Genomic DNA, 20,174 nt, shown 5'->3' on the forward strand with positions numbered 1-20,174 from the left:
AACAAATATATATATATATATATATATATATATATATATATATATATATATATATTAGTAACTGCTTATTTAAAACACATTTGACAGATTTTCTACTCATTTAAGTGTTTGTTTTGCTCAGTAAAATGGAGCGGGGTCATGGTGGTCAACCAAGAATTGGTAAAAGCTTTTTCTGCCACTTCTGTCATATATATTGACTCAATTTCCCACACAAAAAGATGATTTATTTAGTTTATTCATTTCACATCATGGCCATGTGATGAAACTAAGAGATTATAAACATATTTTTACCAGGCTAAACAAATGGCTTATTGATAGATTGAATTTTGAATCATTTAAGCCATATTTCGTTGATACAACAAACATTTTGAAGACAGAGAATGGGGGATGACAACAGAATTAAATTGGTTTTTACTGTGTGATGTGAAGCATGGTTTAGTATCATTTATTGCAGTAATATTAATAGGATTGGCTTTTTATCAGCTCTGGTGTTTTTAGGTTGAAATACTAATCAGATTGTTTGAAACCAGGAGTGAGGAGATAATTTGATTATATTAATAGTGGTGTTGGATTCATCTGCCATTGAATATCAGATACCTGCTTCTTCAGAGGTGTTTTTTTTAAAAAAAAAAAAAAAAAAGCTTGGTCAGAATATTCAGCAAACACAAAATGAGTCCCTACTTCTGCAAACTAATTATTTACTTAATAGACATATTATGTTTTTGTCTGCCTTAAATACCAGGGTTATTCTACACATCTATAGGGTCAGTTTACCCAATTGTGCTGCTAAGCCTCTGAAAGAATTTCATAAATCTGGCTTTTAATTAAGTCGTCCAGTGCCCCATGTGGGTCACACAATCCAATTTCTGGCTTTAAAAGATTGTATTCAAAGTAAATCTATATACGTTGACTCTCGGCATACAAAAAGAGTTTCCAGGCTAAAATAACCAGTCAAGAACAACTGCCAGAGAAAATGACAAAAACAGCACCTTCGGCAGGCATCAGGAAAATTTCAGGTGTCTGCAGGGAGCGATTACAAGCACCATGTCAGGTGTCTACTTGATTGACATTTGGTTGGTGAAATGGTCTGACGCCTGCCGGCAGCTGCACGCAAACACACAAACAGAAGCGAAATGGATTAGAAAAATAAAAATAAAAAATTTCTTTGCGTTTTTAATATTATGCACATTTGTAAACCTTCTGCAAAACAACAAGGGAGGATTATTCATCACAGCATTAGTTATGCTGCCCAGGACAATTCAACACTCAGTTATGTCATTTTAACAGATGCACACTTCACAAAAACTCTCAAAGAATTCCTCATTTTACAGTCAGTGCAATGTGAATGATTTTTGATAGAATTGATTAACAATGGCAGTGGTTTAGAACAGCGTCAGAGGTTTGTGTACCCCTAGGGGTACGCAATGGGGGTTTTTGAGAGTGAGGAAAATTAACAAATAAAGTGTCAGTCTTGGTCCCACCCCAGGCGTGATATGACCAGAAATTACAATTGAAATACATCTATTCAGGAGCCACTAAAATCATGGTTTTTCAACCTTGGGGTCGAGACCCCATGTGGGGTTGCCTGGAATTTAAATGGGGTCACGTGAAATTTCTGAAAAATTAAAATTGATTTTTGAATTATTATTATTATTTTTCAAATTAAAATGAAACAACACACAATTTTCAAGAACTGTATTCTGTACTTTTACTTTGTGAATCTAGTTCAAGTAAAATGCAGTAAAAAATAAAAAAAAATACAAATCTGAGCTCAAACATGATCAAAAACTAATTCTAGAAAAAAAAAATGTCTTTGGGGTCACCAGAAATGCTTGATATCAAAATGGGGTCAGGATCCAAAAAAGGTTGGGAACCACTGCATTAAATACTGTTTCTTTCCACTTAATTACAAAATGAGATTCTTTAAAATGTGTGTTATCACTCGTTCATGCCATCAATATGCTCTCTAGTTGTTTTTAAATAGTTTTCTAAGCAAAACATTGTAGTCGGACAAAGGGGGTACTTAGATTCAGGAATAAGAGAAAGGGGGTTATTAAACCAAAAACATTTGAGAACCACTAGTTTAGAAGAAGGTTGTCTAGTAAGGAAAAGATAATAGTGTTGATTTATGTACCACCAACCTGTAATTACCACTAATTTCACCAAAGTGTTTCACAATATCAGCTTTCACACCCCAATGATGACAGCACTGCAATGCAAGGTGCTAATCTTGAGCAATTTAGGGTTTAAAACCTAGTAAGCATATTACTGCCGCACTTCTCTCTCTCAATGTGCACACACCTCAGCAGCAGCCCACACGGAGGCTGCTGCACACACGCGAACAACACGTGCACCACAGAGTTCTAGTGTAACAATTACAAATCAAACATAATGTAAATCAAGCAGCAGTAATTACCTTTCAAGCAGAAAAGTCACCAATTCCATCTTCTACTCCTCCAGACCATCCACTGTAAAAAAGACGGTGCTCTAGCTCCGGGAAAGGGGCGGGGATTGTGAGCAGCAGCTGTCATACAGTCCATCAAACACAATTCTGGCTCTGATTGGTTCTTTTTGCTCGGTCGCGGTGCATTCTGGCAATCTGCCAAAGGCTGCAGAAGCAGCAGGGAGGACTCAGTGAGTCTGTTTCTTTCACACAAACTACTAGTTTGATGTAAAGCTGTCCTTACATAGTGACAACTTTAGCAAATATGACAAAAAGTCACTTTTATAAGAGTTGCAGACTACACCTTTACATCAGAGGCTAAAGTTCATTCCTGGAAAATCAATCACTATATAAGTCCAAATCATTAAAACTGTTTTTATAAAAAAAAAAAAATGATCTAAACCTTAAAACAGATTACCCATATAACTGTTTGTCATGGAAAGTGTTGCAGTGGGCTGAATGTGTAATCTGTAACTTGTGGTAGATATAAGAACGTATAGGTACAGGTGTCTTTTATACAAATAAGGAGTTCCAACAGGTGCCATTTATACAGGTAACGAGTGGAGGATAGGTGTCAGATACTTTTTGTAGGTGTCAAGCCTTGTCCACGTGTAGCTGGGTATTTTAATAAAAGTGTACCCACCACCCTCCGTTTAAAAAAAAAGTTACGTCCCCACATCATTGTTTTAAAATAAAATTCCATCCACAAAAAAAACACATAAATGTGCTATCCACAAGTGAATGGAAGTCACTCTGTGTTGTTAGCAGCTTAATGCATTGGGGTCCCAAGTGCACTGGTATAGCTTTGCACACCTGCCTAACAGTGTTTGAGGTCCTGTCTGGTGTGAACCCGGCTGTCCATACAGCGGGCCACCGGAGAGGGTGAATGGTGCAGACGGCAGGAGGTCGCTCAGGGCCGGCATGCGGCGGGGGGTCACCCCCTGGACCGCTGAGGGGTGTGGCTGGTGCCCCGCTGTGCCAGGGGACTGGAGGGAGCCAGCACAGGCCCGCATGATACAACACCGTCTACAGGGAGGTGCCCCCCCCCCCCTTGACGATAGAGGACCCCATCAACTGGCGGCAGTAGCTCAGTCTGTAGAGACATGGGTTTGGAACCGGATGGTCGCCAGCTCAAGTCGCGGTGCGGACCAAAAAACAGAAGTTGTTTTGGTAGCTGGAGAGGTGCCAGGGCCCTTGAGCAAGCCACCAAACCCCAACACTGCTCCGGTGCGCTCCCTTCAGGAATTAATAAAGTATTTCAATTCAAAACTGCCCAAGCAGAGCCACCCCGCAGGCCACAGACCAACAAGCAGGCTTACCCAAGCACCCCCAACCAGGCACCGCCACCGCCAGCACAGTCCCTGTGACGTTTGAAAACTCCGGTTCTCAGTGTCCACACACAAGCGCAAAACCGGTGTTTTCCCAAATCTTCACTTTGGTCGGTTTTTAATGACCTTATCCTGCATTTTTGTGTGGTTGACAGGCCAAACCATAGAAAAATATATTTGTTTTAGCAGAGGTCTCAGATTTTATGAAATAATTTACAAACAACTTCTTTAAAAATCAAGTCATTTCCTGGATTTTTGTTTTCACATTCTGTCTCTCACAGTTGACGTGTCCCTATGGTGAAAATTACAGACCTCTCATCTTTTTAAGTAGGACAATCGGTGGCCCCACTGTGTATGTAGAGGTCAGTGTATTTGGTCAGCTATGGATTATGCATGACTTTTTGGTTCCTTTTTACGTGCAGCAAGTTTGGTAAATGAATGAACACATTTGCATGTTGGCAGAAAGTTAGTTCCTAATTACACAATGTTTAAACCAGCATGATTGACATGCCTGAAAGACAAGCTACACAGTGTGATTTACAAGTAACACACCTTTGAATAATGAAAACCCCCATTATACAATGCTCCTTCCCCTCCATACTAAGATGATGTCAAACATGAATGAGTGAGCAGAGAGCCAAAGGGAAATGCGGCTTTGGCCCTGCAACCATATTTGTAGTTCTGGTTTATGCATAAATCACATCCTTTCAATTCATTATGCAGACCAATGTGAAGCAGGGCATAGACAAACACAAACAGACATTCACATCCAAATGTGCTCACACAAATACCAGGAGTCAGATGTGCGCACACACACACACACGCACGCACACACACACACGTGTTGAATATGCAGACACATGTTACAAGAAGAAAGGAAGACTGTTAATTAACTAGAGCTTGTTAATTCTCTTTGAACCAACAGCAAGGAGGTTTACACACTAATTACCTTGATGACAGAGTCAACCTGTGCTCACACACACACACACACACTCCTAACTCTGTCAACATACACACACACTCAGGCTGGCATTACACATCTTGCACAGTATGATTCTCGCACTTATACACAGGCATAAAACACAAAGTGTGAAGTCTCACTTATACGTGTAAGCATATGTGGCACACGTGCACTGCTACTCTCACCCTAAAATAAATGCTCTCTATGTTTTGTTTTTTTTGCCTCCGAGCTCCGACATTCAGATAGTTTATTCTCGGTACAGACCCATCATACCTCTGTTTGATACTCATTGATCTGCCTGGAATAACTTCACATTAGCTCCCATGCTGCACCCCTGTGCTCACATTCAGTGCAGCTGTTTACGTGCACACAACATGGACCGATTGCTCCATAGTATGTACTCAGCATGTGACGTAAAGGAGTGAAGCTCCCATGTCCTTAGTGAACTATAATAGCCTGTCTCATATCCAAGGGAAGGTTTTAATGCTGGTTGTCAAATTTAATTATCATTCCATCGTACATGAATACACCGGTCACTTTGGACCTCAGCCAACCATCTGTACGTGTGTGTTGGTGTGTGTATGTGTGTGTGTGTACATTCCTATCTTTATAAATGTATGTACACATTTTTTGTAAAGATATTTTTCATACTTTTGAGTTGTAAAAGTTTGTTAAACTCAGAAAAATGCTAACACAAAGAAGTTGTGAAAGTGTTGGAATAGAATAGGATAAAATAGAAAAGAATAGAATAGAAAACACCTTTCTTGATCCCCAGAGAGAAGATTCCCACATTGCAGCAACACAATTTGCAGACAGTAAGAACAAAAATAAATATTAACATAGCATAATAGTGCAAATATATAACTGTGGGACAGACATAAATTTGAAAAAATAAAAAAAATTAAAATTAGTAAAAAAAAAAAAAAAGAATGACATTGAAAAAAACACAACAAATGTGCAAATGACAAATTAAGTAGTATGGGTGGCGGTTGTATCAGAGTGGTGACAGTTATTGTGTTAAACAGGTATTGAATAACCATCAAGTGAAAGTAGGTAATGTGGTCAAATATAGCAAAGCAGAAAGATGTAAAGTATGTTAATGGGTTAATTTAGGAAGGGAAACAGACAGCTCAACTGTAAGACTAGTAAAACTTAAGCTTTACTATTAGGACTGAGAGGCGATTTGAAAGCTTCGTAAGAAAAAAAAAAGCACTTTAAACATACGGTTGTAGGGTTTGACATATTTGATTAAATCTGATGTAGTGATTACTCAAGGAAGTGCTCCATTCACTTTAACTGGTTAAGGGCATCGCTTGTTACCATCGTAGCGTACTTCACCTGCTTTAAGGCGTCTTCCTTGTTCAGCTGAAATACATGTGTGGATCTGTAGTAAAATGGCTCATAGCGGCATCCACATAGAATAGAATAGATTCGAATATCATGCTTTTATTGTCATTTTACACAAAGTACAATGAAATTAAGATGCTGCACCGACCAGTGTCTGCATCTGATATTTTGTTTCCTTGCAGGTGCAACTTGCAAGGAAACACCCAAAGAACTAGATGACACATATAAGCACTAAAAATTGAAATGATATGCTATTTTAACAATACAATAACATTGGTACCAAAAATACAAAGAGCAGTCCTGGCGTGACGACAACATAATATGCAAACGCTTTTTAAAATGCCAATGGCCACTTATTTATTGTTTTGATTGATTGATTTAATTTTATTTCAAGCATGAACGCAATAGCAGTGTATCTACAACAATGAAAAAAATATAATGATAATAATGATTTAAAGAATAATAAATCAAACAAAGCAACAGAGAATAAATGGTTACAAAATCCTGCTCGTGAAGCACATGTTCGAAAAGAAGTAGGAAGAAGTATAAACGTATATGATCCTATGTAATATCTAGTACTATGCATTTAATCTTCTTATAATATACACCTATTTACACTATATATATATATATATATATATATATCTTTATAATTATACAATTCATGTAATCCACTATACATTAATCTATCCACACATAAACAAGTATATACACACCTATTTACACTTTTTTTCCCTTTAACAATTAAGCTTCGAGAAGATACACTTTATGTATTTATATTTAAATTGCTTTAAATTCAGACATTTGTCCATAACCTGGTACTGCTTACTGACACACAAAAGCTTTTTTTTTGTTGTCGTCTATGTGTCTAGTGACCAAGAGTTCATTTTGTCTCTTAAGTTATAAGTCTCAGCTTTTTCATTAAATAGTTTCAGAATATTTTTAGGGAAGTTATTACGTGTTTTAAGGCTAAAAGTGGATATGAACACAAATTAGTGACAACGTTTTAGAAATAAACATTATAGTGGTTACAGAGCAGCAGATTCATGAATGAGGAGTTCTAAAGTGAGAGGGCAATGATACAGATTGAGGGGAAACATGATCGGGTGATGGCAACGAGAAGGGAATACATGAGCTTTATCTGCGGAAAGGACAAGCAGTGTGTCAACGAGACTGAATATTGAGAGGTACAAGGGAAACTGCTGGAAAGGGGGTTAGTGATACTAGAGGAGTTATGGGTTAATAAAGCCTGCTCTGTGGAAGCAAAGAGGGACTCATAACGAGGTCAAGGACACATCATCGATCTCCATGTCATAAAGCTGACTGGAAAAGAGAAGAAAGGATGCATGAGAAGGTGTGGGAGGGAGAGTTGGAGCCATGGAAAGCAAGGCTGCGGGATTGTCCCACTGAACTGACAGAGCGAGAGAGAGAGAGAGAAGTAGTAAATAAAATTATCCCAGTGTTGGAATGAAAGGGGGCCGCTCAGGCCAGAGAGAGTTAGAGGGAAATTAAATTAGATGGAATCATGGCCAAACAGATGAATTTGGTAAGAGATCACAGAGACACGCAGCGAGCGGCACCAGACCTCTTAAAGCGGCAACGCACACTGTGTCAATCAAAACCTGCCCTGAGGAACTGGTCACGTTCCTACATACATTCTAGATTATAAATCGAGGGTGAAAATTGTCTGACAGAGGTCTTCAAACACCTCCTGTTCAACTATTCCTTACGAATCTGAACCCACTATTTATAGTTTGTCTCGCTATGTTTGGAAGCTGCAGAGCATCACTTCCATTAAGGCTGAAGATAAAGATGAAAGGAAAAGACAAGAGATCTCGCTAAATAGTAACTTAGGGGATAGCAAAGAAATAACGACCATGGCTAATATTTTGTAGAACAAGAGATCAATGAATAAAGGAGACCTTGTATTAAATGTTTTGGCAGGTAACAGAAACATGAACACCTCCACACATTCCTAAAAGCATTACTGGCAATCGTTTTTTATTTACATGTTTTTTTCTCATGTTTATTTCACAAAACAATAACTATATATATATATATATATATATATATATATATATATATATATATATATATATATATATATATATATATATATTCTTTCCACTATTATGATTTTTTTTTTGTCATTAAGATGGATATTTCTTTTACAAGAAAGACCTGGGACCAACAAACATGCACAAATAGCAGACACAGAACACAGTAGATAATTTATGGTTATTAAAACACGTCAATAAATTGAGCTTTTCTATGGTGCAAAAGATTTTTTGGTTGGGTCATTGAAGATTTTTGTTTTCATTTCTCTGATTTCAGACAATGCATCTGTCATACTCGGATCACATATTAATGTTAATTGAATTTCATCCATAATCCATTAGATATTTTGAAATCATATTCTAAAGATCTGTCAGCCGTCACAGCTTCTTGTCTAAAGGAGTCCAAATGAGCCGAGCCTTTCTTTTGGAGCACAGCTGAGTTTCCTTTCCTCTTGACTTTTCTTTGTCAGCCTTGTTTGTATTTTTCTCTTTCATCTGAGCAATGTTCCAAAGTAGCAAAGGAAGCATGTGTTTCCCTTTGCCTCATTAATTTCACTGTACTCATCTGCCTTGCAAATTTATAAGGTGAAAACTGTTCAAATGTTTCTTTTCCTTCCTTGTTTTGGTAAAAACTGTGTGTTTTTGGGGTTTTTATTCTAGCCATCCATCAGTTTCCTTCCAGATTATCTTGAGATGACACACTGAGCTGGAGTTTTTTCACCCTAATCGGCTTCTTACCTCTGTTCCTTCACTTTTCTCTCAATTCACTGCATGTTTCAAAGAGGATCTAGATAGACAGAGTTGCACTGCTGTGAGCAGTTATTTAAATGTAAGTGGAGATAGGAGGGTGGGGTGTATAAAAGCTGGCTTCCTGGTGCAGTTTGATCCCCCCAGGCCAGACGGAGTCATTTAACTCTTACATATTCTCTCAGCTTGAACTTATTAGTGTCCTTTTTTTCCCTTCTGCAATGTGAAAACTGCTCTGCTAACTAGATTGGAGTGATTAGCAAATCAAAACCACAGCAGGTGTGATGCTCAGTTTGCGTATTTACGTTATTAACAGCTGAAATCGCTCAATAACCACAGAATTGGGCAATCAACGATAGATGCAGCTGGGATTGTAAAGTTCTCCAGGAAGCAGTTTAGGATTAATAAGATGTAAACTGTGACACTGGGGAAATGATTATACCAGTATGTTTCTGAAAAGTATTGCAGGTAACCATTAGGTGATGGTGAAAAGCAGAGGACAAAGGACAGAGCCCTGTGGTACATCTGAAACAATTTGAATGTGTTAAAAGGACAAGACTTTTTTCTTACTTTATTATCTACCTGAACTCAATAGAAACGGCATGTGACCTTAAACATTTTTGAGTGTGTTTCTTGGGATTTTTTGAAAAGATCAAATCTTTACTATATGAACTAAAATTGCAGGGTGTGGTAGAATCTATCTACCTCCCTGTAGCTACACATGAGGCTGAAAGCAAGTAGTCTCTGTTTGTGGGATCAAAAGATATTGGAGAAAAAAAAAATCGAAATTAACTTTGACTTTTCGCTTTGTAAAAAGTAAAAGTATGCAATGTGCTACACCCATTGCTGGCAGTTACTGAGTGGTTAAAGTTTGAACTTTGTGTGTTTTTGAGCATGTGGTCCAGCTGCTACTTTCAGGCACCTGTCCAGATGCAATGTAAGAGTAAACATCGGCCATGTCCAGCAGCAATAATCTAACATGGGATTAAATGCCAACTGAAAACTTTGAAAGTTGGCATTTAATTTAAGTTGGTTGATGACTATTACGGTACCTTCCATTGTAGCAGCTAAGACTATAATTAAGTCAAACATGACCAGATAATCTCAATATGTCTTTGCAGACCCCACCCCCCTTCCCAACTGCCTAATCCACAGATTTAGAAACTCAGATTAGGAATCCTGGATGATTAATCCCATACTGTGTTTGGTTGTTTTCTGCAGGGGACCCTTCGCCGGGTCACCTTCTCTGTGGTGAGCCAGCCACAGGACGGTGGTTGCTATGACAGCGGCCTGGAGGACTCGGAGACCCCAAGCAGCAAGAGTTCCTCGGGACCCCGTTTGGGAGCCCTGCCACTGCCTGAAGAAGGCTACGAGCGCACCACGCCAGAGGGAAGTGTGGGGGAGGAGGAGCATGTGGAGAACGGTACAAACACAAATGCACTCACATAGTTGCACAAACATACACAAATAAACACATTATAGAGCTGGTAGGATTCACTCCGCTCAGAACAGTGCCAGATTTATTCACGTTTTGTTGCTAAAGCTTAAATAATGCGTACTATAAAAGGCTTTTAATTTGTTCATGCACAAATACTGTCTTTGTCTTGCACTTTTTTTTGTCACTCACACACACACACACACACTTACACACACGCAAATGCACAAAAGCATGATTGCACAGTGCACACACAAATACTCGTATACAGTGGAACCCTTGACCTGTAGTCAAGGTCTCAAGATTATGAGAATTCGATTTATACAGTAAAGCTGTGTGTGCGTGTGTGCATGTGCGTGTGCGTGTGTGTGTGTGTGTGCATTTTGGAGAAGTTAATGATGGTCTAAGGTTTATCCGTGTCCTTGTCTGAAACCTTTTTTTTTTCTTTTTGTCAAGAATAATGAGAGGCCAACAAATATAACTAGCAAAAAAAACCTTTTTTCTTTCTTTTGTTTACTCTGTGTGTGTGGTCAAGCGAGAGCTTAAACAACAGTGCCAAAGTGTTTCAAGGTCACAACGACATTAGTTTTTGCCTGCTCGAGAGTCTGTCAAACAGTTTTTTTTCTTTCTCGTACACACTGTTAAGATTACCTGTTATTGCCACATCTCGACAGAGAAAGTGCACACAGATTTACTACATAATTATGAGTTTTGTCACAAATGTTTCCTGCCAGCACATTATTTAGCTAAATTTAGATGCCAGAATACAACAGATGTACTTAAGCAACATTGGAATTATGCTGCAAAGTCATAAGTTACTCATCCTTTATTTATATTACTAATGGTTACAATGACCATGGTGGTATTATTGATTCATTATTGACATCTTTACATAGAAAAAAAAAATTACAGCTTTAGGTCCTGACCACCATTTATATTTGATCTCGTGAGACTTCAGTAACCCACTGAACCTTCACTCGTGGGATGTAGCGAATAAGTGACCTCATCTTTTTTGGTGACGCATGAAACGATGAAGAGTAATAAATAATTCAAACTGATGATAATTACTTCATCATTGGCATCAGTAGCTGCCTATTCTGGCTTTTCTTTTACTTCACATGTAGTAATGCTAAGCTGAGGGTTATTCTGACCTTCCTGCAGAATCAGCATTGTCATTTTGCTTCCACAGCATTTTTTTTCTCCCTTTTGGATACCTTTTTTTTCCCTCCAGAGCTTGTTTATCTTCTCTTTTTTTTCTGTCTTTGACTCTCCTGTCTGGTACTTATTGTTTGTTGGTCTCCTTATATGAAGTTCTTATTGTGTAATGCAGGGTATTTCAAAAGGCAGTCCAGGGGCAATGTGGTGCAACACATAAAACCAACAAGAAAGTTGGTGGGAAAAGACCTTCTCTGTTAGACTTCATGATATAGTGATGTTTTTGATAGTCTTTCCAACATTGATACAAACTGTAAATTAAAAGGAATCAACACTTCATTTATGTTTTACAAAGGAGTAACAACGCATTTTTTTCAGCTCTGTTTAACACAATCAGATGTTGATTATCTTTTAATTATCATACTAAAGGAAGCCTTATTTTCTGCATATATTTGTATTACTTTTTTGAAAGCTGAATAAGTCTAATGTAATTTGTTGTTTTTAAAATAACAAAGTCTTTGAATGCTAATGTTGCAGGGGAAAATGCCTTCTCTTTTTTTCCCTTTTGTTTTGTGTAATGCTCCTTTTTCAGTTGTTGAATAAATTACAAAAACATCCTCCAAAATCACAACTATATTGTTTTTTCTTTGCCGTTTAGATGCCAGACAGTTGCCTGATGTAGCTCTGACAGGAAAGTGCACCAGGGAGTGTGACGACTTTGGACACTCTGACACTTGCTGGATGCCTGTCCGTCGATCGCCCCGACAGCGGCAGCGCCACGGAAGCGACCCTCCCCGACTCTCGACATTTGCCCCAGGAGATGACAACAATAATCTCCGTGGCAACGATCATGAGAGTGACAGCGAAAGTGCTGGTAGCGCAGGGAGCTCCGAGCCTGGGGTGGTCGTCAGCGGAGAAGGTCAGAGATTACCCTTAGTTAACGGGGATCCCCTTGGCACCCTTGGCAGCGGAGATCGCAACAGAAACATGGGCGATCACAACCGTAATCTTCTGAACCGCAAGATGACATCGGCATCCTATGACACATTCAGCAGCGCAGGCTTCGGGAGGCGCCCGCAGGAGGAGGAAGGAGGAGAAGGTCAGAACCCACCGGAGGTCATACCGCTGACGCGGACTGGAGGGGACTACAAGACCACATCCTGCCTCACATTATCTCGCCGAGAGGTCTACCTGTGATGGCCCCCATTGGAGCTTTTCACACCGCTTTTTACCTTTTCAAAAGATAGAGACTTAAAACTTCAGTGAGGAGCTGCCCTTAACCTGTAAAGATGTGAAAATGTCAGAAAAGATGCTTTTCAAAAGTCCCTTTCAAATTGAACCTTTTAGACTTCACTCATAATTTATAAGCACTAAAACTTAATCAAGAAGCATCAAAGCTTTACAGAGCTCTGACCGAGGCACTCTCTGAAACATATCTTTCTCCAGAACTTCTCGACTTTACCTGCAGTCAAGAATCTTACTGTCGTCATACAAAGGAAGACAATCTTTCCTCCCTCCTTTTTCCTGAATCCAGTGCATGCCCGACCCTTCCCACAGAGCGATCTGTGTGAAGAAGATAGCAACCCCTGATGCTATAACTGCCTGAGCACAGATATAAACTGAGGCCACAGCAGGACAGGTTCAAACGAAATGAGAGAACCATCTGTGGCAAAACCTACTGAAATTGAATCTAAAAGAGATACTGGGAAGTAATGGGTCTTTGATTGAGTTATTTGAATCTAATTCAAACCAGTCAAACTTTGTCATGCCTAATCAGCTGTATCATAAACCCAAGAAGGGGCTATTAACCAATCTAACTGCTAATGCACATTAAGATCTTTAACAATGAATAGAATGATGAGTATAAACAAGTTGCTGTACAGTTACACATAACAAAAGATTTCCTGATTGGTCGGGGTTTTTTTTAATTATTTTTTTAAACCGCAACAAACACCATCAATAAGAAAACAAGAACTTTTTTCACCAATCAAATGACTAGGTTGTGATACATCTGTTCCTTTTCTTTACACCCAGTCTGTATGTATATAGTGTACGTGTGTATTTGATAGAACAGCTCTTACCCAATAGCTGCTCTCCATTGCGTCACTGCATCACACACATCCAGTTACTCTAACAGTGTTCATGTATGATAAATGTTCTCAACACACACACACACACAGCACTAATCAGCATGTAAACTTAAACCTCCTGCAGTGCATTTACGGAATGTGACAGGCTACAGACATGCGACGGTGATCGTGCGTCATTCAGCATATATTACCTTACCATTGACTCTAAATCTGAAAGACTGAGCACACACACATACTGATTATAGGAAAACAAAGGTTTGAAAAGCTGTCACGTTTTAAGATATACAACACAACGAGCAGTTCATTCAAACTATACGTCTACGTCTTTTTGATTAAAATTATTTAACATATCGTGTCATTGATCTACCTGTAGCTTTTTGCCTGCTCCTTTCTGGTCAGTATTTAATCATAAACTGTATTTAAACAATTACTCATCTCGCTGACTGATATGTGAATCTTCATTAAGGAATTTTACAAAGATCAACGATCGTTCGGAATTTTGTAAGTAGAACTCGTAGAAAAACCAAACTTTCCTTTCCTGGAGAAAAGAAAGTTAAAACAGACTCTGCATGAAAGGAAGATAATGCAAACTTTTTTGTCCTCTCTTTTGTATGAACCACATGCTTTTTTTAGATATCACGCCTATTTGGATACGTCGGTGCTAATTGAGTGTGCTTCTGGGGAAATGGAGATAATGACGGCTGTTAGGGAGCTATCTTAAGAGCGTAAACGAAAAGCGAGTTGGGAGAAACCTTGAGCCTTTCTTTTGGATTCTGTAGCTGGCTAGGTGACTATCAGGAGCGGTAAGGAAGAAAAAAAAAAAAGCTGTACTGCGACCTGTTTCACCGCACAGGGATGACCTGAACACGCCCATGCTGCTGTGCTGAACTGCACAGATAACAGACTCTTTCTCGTGTGTCCTTACCATTAGCTCCCTCTCAACTTCCGGCACACTCAACTCCATAGGGCTGAAAAGTGGGTGTGGATTGGGGTGAACACATCTTAATTCCCATCATAAGTGTGTGGCTCGGTGTGATGGAGATAAGAGTTTTAGGTTGTCCCTGTGGTCTTAATGAGTTTCCTTTCTCCTTTATTCTCCTGCCTTGATCTCCACTGATCTCATTATGGGCTGGATAGGAGATTGGTAATGCTGCTTGAAATTGTCAGCAAGTGTGTGTCTTTTATATTTTTGGAGGATGTAAATCAGATAAGACATAAAAGACATCTTTCTTAGAGGAGGTCAAAAAAAAAACCCTGACATGAGTAAGAGTGTTTAAAGTATACACACTGAAAAGTAACTTACCATTTAGAAGATAAAAAGCTGCAGGTGTATTGACACCTACTCGTACTTTACAATGGTGATTAGGATCAGTGATGGCCTAAGTGTGGACATACTTTCAACTTTACTGCTCTGTAAAGAACAGGCACGACTGATGCATTGACTCCCCGAGCTTTCATTATCCCCAATTTCCCCCGACATGGCCTGTTTACAGAGCTCTGTCAGTGATGGACTGTGCTGAGGATGTAACAAAAATTCAAAGCCTGACGTTCACGAGGACTCCTGAAAAGGTGACTGGTGAAAACAATCACATTATCCTGCATGGAACATAAGCCTACGCTGAGAGACAAAAGGGCAAACGTTTATTCACTTTCAGAAAAAGAGAACAGAGGAACCGAAGAGATAAACGTGTCACGGTTCCTCAAAGGTCACCCATGGAAATCCAGCTTGTGGGTTCTGGTTAGAGACTCTCGACCTTGTCCCGGCTCTTGGAACTGCTGTTTTAAGGCAGTTCTACGATAGCACCTTCAAACCCCCATATCTGGATTCAGGAGAACTTGTGTACATGAATCTGTGTGAGTGTGTCCCTTTTTTATATTGCACGTTTAAACATGAATATCTTGTCTACTACAAAACACAGAGGAGATAGAGACGAACATCATGTCTGACATCTGCTACTCACTAATGAAGACATTTGGGGAGTAAAAAAAGCAAACATCATGTACCTTTCCCCCGTGTGCTGTTACCCAATCCATGTACAGATAAAACTACACTGTAGAACAGACTACTGGAAACTTAACAGACAATGGCATGCTTAAGGTTAAAATGTGCACTAAAGAAAAAGAAGAAAAACATGACTTTTGGTTTCCTCTTCTTTCTTTTCTTGTTTTTTTTTTTGGGTTTTTTTTCTTGTGGGACCGGCCCAGTTTTTGACATTTCCTTCCTGTAATTAACCTGATTGCATTTACTATGGCGAGGAAGAAGAAGAGTTGTCAACAAAGGGTTTGGTGTGAAGATGAATCATGTAAAAGTTTGGGTTTGACATTAAAAATGTTAAACATTACTCTTTGGCTGTTTCCCTTTTATTTATTTCTTACCCTTTCACTGGCATATATTTATTTGTGTGTTAGCAGGATTTTGTCAAAAGTACTGAAAGAGTTTTGACAAAATTTTAACCAAAGACAGACCTTACGCCATGGAAGATTCCTTTAAATTTTGGAGGGGATGTCGATAGTGTTGTAGTAGTTGAGACCGGACTTGGTCTCGAGACTGGTCTTGAGACCAAATTTTAAAGGTCTCAGTCTCGTCTCGGACTTGGAAGCATTTTGACTCGGCCTTGTCTCGGACTCGGGCTGTCCGGACTCGGGATTTTCCGTCAAGACCGTTCGAGACCAGCACTAATTCCTGCTATTTTTAAACTTTTTTATAATGTGATAAGAAGAACGGGATAAAACAATCCTTATTCATTCTTTAATCCACCCCATATTATGACCGCAACCTTCCTTAATGTGACTGAGTGACGTGTGTGACACACTCACACACACAAGCAGTGATCAGAATCATTTATCCAGATCACTGCCAATATCTGGCCTAGAAATTATTTGGCACATGTTGGAAGTTTGTGCTCTTTTAGTGCTATTGTTCATATGCTTTTTCATTTACCCAGTTTTTATATTCTTCATACATACATACAAACATTGAGTTTACTTTAACATATAACTTAAATGTTGAGACATTTACTGTTTTAATTTAAAAGTTACTCATTGAAAGATCTTTGTTAAAATACTGACACCTGCAGAGCTGTTGTATCTGGATACAATGAATCCTAATATAACAATGCAATGGATCAGTTGTCCTGTTTATGGATTACCATCATGATCCCAGTTATATACGCTGCATATTTGGTACATGGGCAATCCAAGTTTTGGATTGATCCGACCTGAAGGAGACAATAGTGCATGTGAATGAGCCAGGGAGGTGAGAGAGGATCAGCTTGGAAGTCAAAACAAAATGGTCAGAATAGGATGTCAAGTCCACGAAGGATAGGGAGGAAGACTGGATGTAGGGAGGAGGAGTAGGTGTTTTAGCTTTAGTTTTTAAACTGTTATGAAGTGTTTCTTGAGAGAAAAGCAAACTGAGATGATCTAAAATTAACCACATGGAACTTTTAACATCTTAATAGTTGTGTGGAGGCACAAAATCACACACTTTTAAATCCTGTTATCTTTAAAGTTTTTAGATCTGTGATAAAGAAACTGGGGCATTGATTATATTTCTGTTTCTAGTTCATACAAATCCAAAATATTACATTTCCCTGGGATATATATTGATCTTATAATATATATTTGTTAGAGTGAGGGTTCATGAAATATTCAGGTTGTTCCTGTTATTTTATTATATCACAGAGGTAAGACGAACACTATTTGTGTAGGGTTTGCATGTTCTCATTGTGTTTTCTCTTCATACTCTGCTTCTTTTATCCAAACGTGTAAGGACGAATAGATCAACTACATGCTGTTTAATTACAGTAATGCTTATGATGGTAATCCATTTGTAACAACACTTCCGGTTATCAGTAAAATGTATTGATTGCTCGAGAGAAACCTTTGAGCATTTATTCTAAGCAACATTGGTTGTGGTGTGTGGAAAGTTTAAATGATTGTCTGATGACTATACTTAATCAAGTAATCGTAATTAACATTTACGATTACCGTTGACGAAATCAATCAGTGGTTATTGTTAATGACAGCCCTGTTAGAAAGTGATGACTGATGAAAACCAATCAGTGCATTAAAAATGTGGAGAAGCAGCAGGCCGAGAGAGGGTTGGTCTGTTGTTCACACATTATAATATGAGTCATAAAGCAAGAGCTCTAAAAGCCATTCATTTCACCAATTGACAACACGATGCGTTTGGAATTCATTAGACCACTTAACAGAGTGGAGTGAATGGTAAATCACTGGCATAAGCAAAACTGCTTAATATTTTTGCATATTTTCATATTTTTAAACGGTCTTGACAGTAGAGAGTGTTTTAGAATGTAAACTTTGATTCAACAAAGGCTGATAAGATGATGCTTAATGGTGCTTTAACAGTGACAAAGACTCATAAGAAGGACTTTCAAATGTCAACAACGTATTCCTGTAAATGACATGATTATAGTCCACTATGTGCAACACTGCCACCATGCGGTCAGATGTCAGCTCAGCTGCAGTTTGCAAATACGTTGTTCATAAACTTATTTACCAATTTACGTGAAAATAGAATTAAAATTAAAAAAGGGAACTATTAGGTATTATCCTCCATTGTAGTCATAATGTTGATTTCACACCTGCTGGTACACTGCATAGCACAAATCCAGCTTTAAATGTTTCATAAATACAATCCATTATCCTTGAACAAAGGAGGATTAGCCTATTCCTGAAGCCTCTACTGACATTTTAAAAACTGAAATACTAGATAAAGGGTATGATGGATTTTTAATGGTAAAACAAACATGAGCACAAAGAGATATAAGCTAAAATATTAAAAAGTAGCCTAACTTTAAGAAATGCAAGAGTGCTTGGCTAAAGGTGGTCATCAAAACTCACCTTTTTAAACTATAGCTTTTAACTTATGATTGTTTAGTATTTGATTGTTATTTTATTTTAGGTTATTTTTTTTTTTATGTGCTTATAAATAAAATGAATTATCATTAATAATATTAGGCGACATGCTCCTATAGGCTATTTCTTTGCAGTTTTGCTTGGTTTTCTCTTTCTATGCTTTCTTTGTTTTGTTTTTTACGGTGTTATTTATCCATCTTTGTTGGCCGTGCACTGTATTTGTAACCTTTATTCAAAAGTGGGTATCATGAATTATAAGTAAATGGATGGGAAAAGCTTACAAACATTTTTTAAGTCCAAAATGAGGCAAAAACAAACCAAATTAGACAAAAGTGTGACTAATTGCAGATGAATAATACAATGGAAACTAAGGAGGGTTTTTGGAGGCACAAATTCTTAAAAACAAAACAAATAACTGATAGATCTAAATATAAAAAACAATTTGGAGTTTTAGGCCAAACACAAATAAAAGTCCATGATGTTGAGCAATGGGGAGATAAAAATGTGCAGAACAAGATGATAACACAGATAAAAACTTCAGTGAATTATGAATAGTTGTAATGTTCTGAGAGTCAAAATAAGGGTGCCAGTATCGGGATATGTTTGTTTGCAGAAAGGATCACCTATTTAATGTTGGGATTGAAATAAATGATAACACCAGCAATTTAACAAAACAAATACGTTTCATGTTAGCCCATAATGTTCACAAACAGCATCAAAATTAATTTTCCAAGCCTTGAGGTTGGCTTGCATTTTAATACAGATTCCCCAGTTAGATATTTCCAAGGATTACACATTAATATTCTTATCACAGGGAGTTAATTATGCCATTTTTGATAGGCTGCTTAGGCTGATGCAGATTTTCAGGTAAAATGTGTTTTTCTGAACTGATGGTGTATTACAATCTTACATTTGATCTAGGGTTTGGATAAAATGTCAGATTGTAAGTGTAGATGGTGAATAATCCTGTCCTCATTATCTCCAATTAGTGTAATCATTTATATTTAAATGCCAGCATGTGTCACATCTGATGAAGGTCTGTTTTCAACCCAAAAAATCTGATACAATTTTCTATCCTCTGCATAGCCTTTAAAAAAAAGTCCGACTGTTAGTTAAACTGGACGATTACTCGTGATTCTGCCTTTATTAAAGCCATAAAAACAAATATTACAAAAAAATATCACTGAATTGCTCAATAGTTTCCTTAAAAAAAAAAAAAGCATCAAGTATCACATGATCACCTTAAAAAGAATCTGATGAAGGAAAACTAGCTGTCCATTTATTTTGATCTCCTAAAAAAACTAAATAGCTCAAGCTGAAGGGTGTGTGTATTTATTGATTTAATAGAGATATAGACGTGTGCAAGAATCAGGGCTGGGGTCTATCATAATTGTAATTGCATAATTGATAATGAATAACAGTTATGGCATAAATATAATTTTATTTGTAATTTTAAAAATCTGTTGCTGTCGTTATCATAATTAAGTTGTTATTGAGTTCAGATAAATGACTTTGTAATTGCAATTACCATGAAAAATCTATAAAAAATGGTCAATTTTATTGTAACGCAAAACTAGGGAATGATGATTTTACAGTTCTATGTACAGTTCTACACATACAGTATGTAGATAAATGTTTCATATCAAGCTTTCCCACATTTTACCATTTACATATTTTTTTTTTTAAGTCAAGCTATATACTGACACAAAAAAGGCTCAGAACCCTAC

The 20,174-nt window shown here is 37.9% G+C and overlaps 1 protein-coding gene across 2 annotated transcripts in view; it reads left to right on the plus strand.

Annotated features, from left to right (window-relative positions):
• Window positions 1-14,815, plus strand: part of pcdh7a (protocadherin 7a) — a 52,294-nt gene extending 37,479 nt beyond the window's left edge. For both annotated transcript variants that reach the window (XM_028445658.1, XM_028445649.1), the window contains 2 exons: window positions 10,105-10,306; window positions 12,132-14,815. In XM_028445658.1, coding sequence (XP_028301459.1) covers window positions 10,105-10,306; window positions 12,132-12,670 — 741 coding nt within the window. In that variant the 3' untranslated portion in view covers window positions 12,671-14,815. The remainder of the gene's footprint in view (window positions 1-10,104; window positions 10,307-12,131) is intronic.
• Window positions 14,816-20,174: the final 5,359 nt, after the last annotated feature.

The sequence above is a fragment of the Gouania willdenowi genome, chromosome 1 (genome assembly GCF_900634775.1).
Source record: "Gouania willdenowi chromosome 1, fGouWil2.1, whole genome shotgun sequence".
In the NCBI taxonomy this organism is placed as follows: Eukaryota; Metazoa; Chordata; class Actinopteri; order Blenniiformes; family Gobiesocidae; genus Gouania; species Gouania willdenowi.